The sequence below is a fragment of the Nannospalax galili genome, unplaced genomic scaffold (assembly GCF_000622305.1).
Source record: "Nannospalax galili isolate Female #2095 unplaced genomic scaffold, S.galili_v1.0 scaffold391, whole genome shotgun sequence".
Lineage (NCBI taxonomy): Eukaryota > Metazoa > Chordata > Mammalia > Rodentia > Spalacidae > Nannospalax > Nannospalax galili.
In genome coordinates this window covers 786933-791339 of record NW_008329323.1, presented here as the reverse complement: position 1 = coordinate 791339, position 4407 = coordinate 786933, and the positions used below count along the sequence as shown (strand labels likewise).

General features: G+C 40.5%; 1 protein-coding gene across 1 annotated transcript; it reads left to right on the top strand.

The window, feature by feature from the left end:
- Window positions 1-952: 952 nt before the first annotated feature.
- LOC103736502 (olfactory receptor 63) lies at window positions 953-1903 on the top strand. The gene has a single exon (XM_008836026.1). It carries the CDS (start codon window positions 953-955, stop codon window positions 1901-1903), a length of 951 nt encoding a protein of 316 aa, XP_008834248.1.
- The last annotated feature ends 2504 nt before the right edge of the window (window positions 1904-4407 follow it).

Here is a 4407-nt window from a genome sequence, read left to right as displayed (position 1 = left end):
ATGTTTCAGTTGTTAGAGTTTTGAATAACAGTCAGGTTTCTGCACCCGTTTTGACATTAACCCACTATTCAGTGAAATGTCCACTTCATTCTGGTGCAAATGTCCTAAGCTTGCTTCTATGTCTAGTCCATAAAGCAGTTATTTGTTCAAGGAACTCTAGTTCTTTTCAAGAATATATGCACAACATGGTCATTGCATTTACTTTTTAGTAAGAATATTTTCTTGGGGCTGGAAAAAATGCTCATTTGTTAAGAGCATTTGCTGCTCTTGCAGAGGACTTGAGTTTGGCTTCCAGCACCCACATTAGGTGGTTCACAACCACCTGTAACTCCAGCTCCAGGGACTCCAACACCCCCTTCTGGACTGCATTCACATGTGTAGACCTACACACAGACATGTACATATACACATAAGAAAGAATGCTGACTAAACTTTCAAGTGATGAATATTGCTTGGCATATATTTGTCCATTCTTTATTTTCAGAAATCCCTATAGTTTCTTTAGAATAGAAAAATATGATGGCAGAAGTGAGTACCCAAAATGGAATTAAAATAAATGTGGTTTAGCTAAATAATAAATAAATAAACATAGACTATCAGGAAGAACAAAACTTAAAAGAAAAACTATGTAAGTATATGTTTACTACAACATAGAAAATGTGAAAATCAGATCCTGGTCATCCATGCTTGTCTCTAGGCTCTTTCATTTATTTCGTCAGTATTTAATGAAAAATCCAATTAGTACCCAAATTCTGCATTAAGAACTTGATATGTCACTTTCATATTCTATTTATTCCAATGCTGAGTAGGAATTGTTGTTACAGAGGCGGAGATGAGACCCAGAAATATTCAGTAAGTTGTTAAAAACATGAAACCTTTAAACTGCTGCTGGATCAGCACCAGAACCTGAGTTTTCACCAATGTATCTCTTATCTCATCAGCTACAGAAGCCATGCCATGTCAGAACGATAGCACCGGGTCAGAATTTATCCTCTTCGGTTTCTCAGCCTTCCCGCAGCAGATGCTGCCTGCTCTCTTCCTGTTGTACCTGCTGATGTATCTGTTCACACTGCTAGGAAACCTGCTCATCACGGGTGCTGTCTGGACAGAACACAGACTCCACACCCCTATGTATCTCTTCCTGTTTGCCCTCTCCATCTCTGAGATTCTCTTCACTGTCGTCATCACCCCTCGTATGCTGTGTGATATGTTGTCTACCCACCGCTCCATCACCTTTATAGCCTGTGCTAACCAGCTGTTTTTCTCCTTCACATTTGGCTACACCCATTCCTTCTTGCTCATGGTCATGGGTTATGACCGCTATGTGGCCATCTGCCAACCCCTGCGTTACCATGTACTCATGAGTCTCCAAGGCTGTGCCCGTCTTGTGGCCTGGTCTTGGGCTGGCGGCTCACTCATTGGGATGATAGTGACACTAATAATTTTCCACCTCACCTTCTGTGGATCTAATGTGATCCACCACTTTCTCTGCTATGTATTCTCCCTCTTAAAGTTGGCCTGTGGAGCGAGTACAGCTTTTGTCACCATTGGTGTGATCCTGGTGTGTGTCACACCCCTGATAGGTTGCCTGGTCTTCATTGCCTTTTCCTATGTGTTCATTGTAGCTGCCATCTTGAGAATTCCCTCTACTGAGGGTCGGCAGAAGACATTCTCCACATGTGCATCCCATCTCACTGTGGTGGTTGTGCACTATGGTTTTGCCTCCATCATCTACCTCAAGTCCAGGGGACCCCATTCTCTATACACTGATACCCTCATGTCCACCACTTATACAGTCCTCACTCCCTTCCTTAGTCCAATTATTTTCAGCCTACGGAATAAGGAGCTGAAGAATGTCATAAATAAAAGCTTCTACAGGAATTTTTCTCAACAAAATTCCTAATGGTCAGTTTTGTTATTGTAAACTAGGATAGTGGGATGCAGCTTTCCCTGGGACTGTTGAAATGATTCATCTACAGACATTTGTGTTTGGCCCATACCAGTGATTTGCTTTCCACACTTATTCCTTAGGCTCAAGCAGCTGTGGTCTCCTTGTGATCTGGTGTGATGATCTTTTTGTAGGATAGTGTCATCCAACTCCATGCATTCATGTATTTTATTTGCTCATTCATATATTTCCTATGTTTGTATGAGTGCTTAAACTTTTTGGTGTTGGATATAGTGTACACTTTGAGTTAATTCCTTGACATTTTTCAGCAGATATTCTCCAAGTATGACACGAAGACCCCTCTGTGTCTATTGCTCCCTGTTCATAGGTCCCTAAGTTCTTTAATTTTCAATTACATGTGAAGGTGTGTTTTTATTTCATGCTTCACGCCTAAAGATTGACAATGACTGATGAAAAACAAGTCATGTGTGTGAGCTTGTATATGATATTCATGCCTGCGATATGTAAATTCATGAGGGCAGGGAAATCATGGTACTCATACACCTGCTCATGTACATGGTTCAGATTGAATGACAACTGTCAACATAACTGTCTATTTCACTGCTAACATAGCAATAATAAAAAAGTGTATTTTTTTCAGAAAGGTAGGGAATCTAAGGACACAAAAATAGCAGTAATGAGAGGGCCCCTTCTTAGTTATACGCTGTGCCTTCTAGTTGTGTCCTGACTTACAAGAATGAGTGATTAAGCTGTCTTTGTCTTTTAATTTTTAAATTTATTATTATTATTATTATTGTGTATATTTATAGACATGATGGTGAGTATACATGCCATGACACCCTTGTGAACATCAGAGAAGAACTATGTGGAATCAGTTCTTTCCTTCCACCTTTAAGTGGGATCCAGGGAACAAAGTCAAGTCATCAGGCTTGTGGTCCAAGTGTCTTTATCTGCTGAGCCCTGTCACCACCCTGTTTGATTTTATTTACTTGTTTATTCATTTAGTTAAGTTTGTTCTTTGACATTTTCATACATATATAAAATGCAGTATAATTACTCTCACCTCCCACCTCTCTCAACCCCGCCTCCTCCCTATAAATGCCTTTCCCATGTTCATGTATTTTTGTTTTGTTTTGTGATCCACTGAGTTTTCCCAGAGCCACCTGTGTAACCACAGGTTTGGAAATATCTATTGGAATTTGGTGGGCTTACCAGTGAGTACTCAACTGAGAAAAATGACTCCTCTCCCAGGATCTTTCAGTAGCTAGTAGTTCAGCAAAAAAGGATGGGGCCCCATGAACTCCTCCCCCAATTTACTCTTGATTGTCAACAAAGTCAATTTCATGCAGGCCCAGTGCACATAACTGCAGCTGCTGTGAGTTCAAGATTGTGATGACTTTTTTCATACCCAGAAGATGGCATTTTGCAGTCCTCTTCTGTATCTTTTGTTTCTTACATTCTTCCTGTCCCCTTTTCTGTGATGTTCCCTGAACCTTAGAGGAGGTAGTATAAATGTCGTATTTAGGGCTAAGCACTCAACATCACTTATTCTCCATACCTTGACCAATCATTTGAATTATTTTATGAGATCATGTATCTCATTCTTGAAGGCTGTGCAGCCATGGTCCTACAACTCACCAAGTAACTGTCTCCTCACACCATTTTAAGAATTAGGGAAGGATAATGGGGCCTGGAGAGATGGCTCAGCAGTTAAGCACAATGGCTGCTCTTGCAGAAGACCTGGGTTAATTCTCAGCATCTACAAGGTTCCAGTTCCAGGGATGTCCAGCCCTCTTCTGGCCCCTATGGGCATTACATGCACAGGCGCACTTACATGCTGGCAAAAAAAATTTTTTTTTAAACTTTAAAAAAATTTATTTATTTTTTGTTTTATGTGTATGCATATATTGCCTACATGAGTGTAAGTGTACCTGTGTCATGCAGGGCCCATGGAGGTCAGAAGAAGGCATCAGATTCCCTGGAACTGAAGTTATAGACAGTTGTTAGCTGCTATGTTGGGTGCTGGGAATTGAACCTGGTCCTCTGCAAGAGCAGCTAGTGTTCTTAACCACTGAACCATCTCTCCACCCCCCAACAGAAAAATTAAATAAAATTAAAAAAATAAAGGCATCTTTAGGTGGTTCAAGTATCATGTGGCAAGAGACAGGAAAGACACACAGCTCTCCATGGTCACTCCATAAAAATGGGTAATTACAAAAAGCAAACAAACTTTAAAGAGATCCTATATGACAGCCATTGGATAGTTTATTTTCTAATTACCCATGAAACTTGTTCATTGCCAAATACTTGCTAAAAGGTGATAGAGTTAGCTCAGTGCTTAAGAGTGCTTACTACTCTTGCACAGGACTTGGGTTCAGTTTCCAGAACACGGTAGCTCACAACTTCCTGTAACTTCAGTTCCAAGAGAACCAACACCCTTTTCTGACCTCTGGGGTTAGGGTATTGAATGACACAGGTGCACTTACAATTCATATATA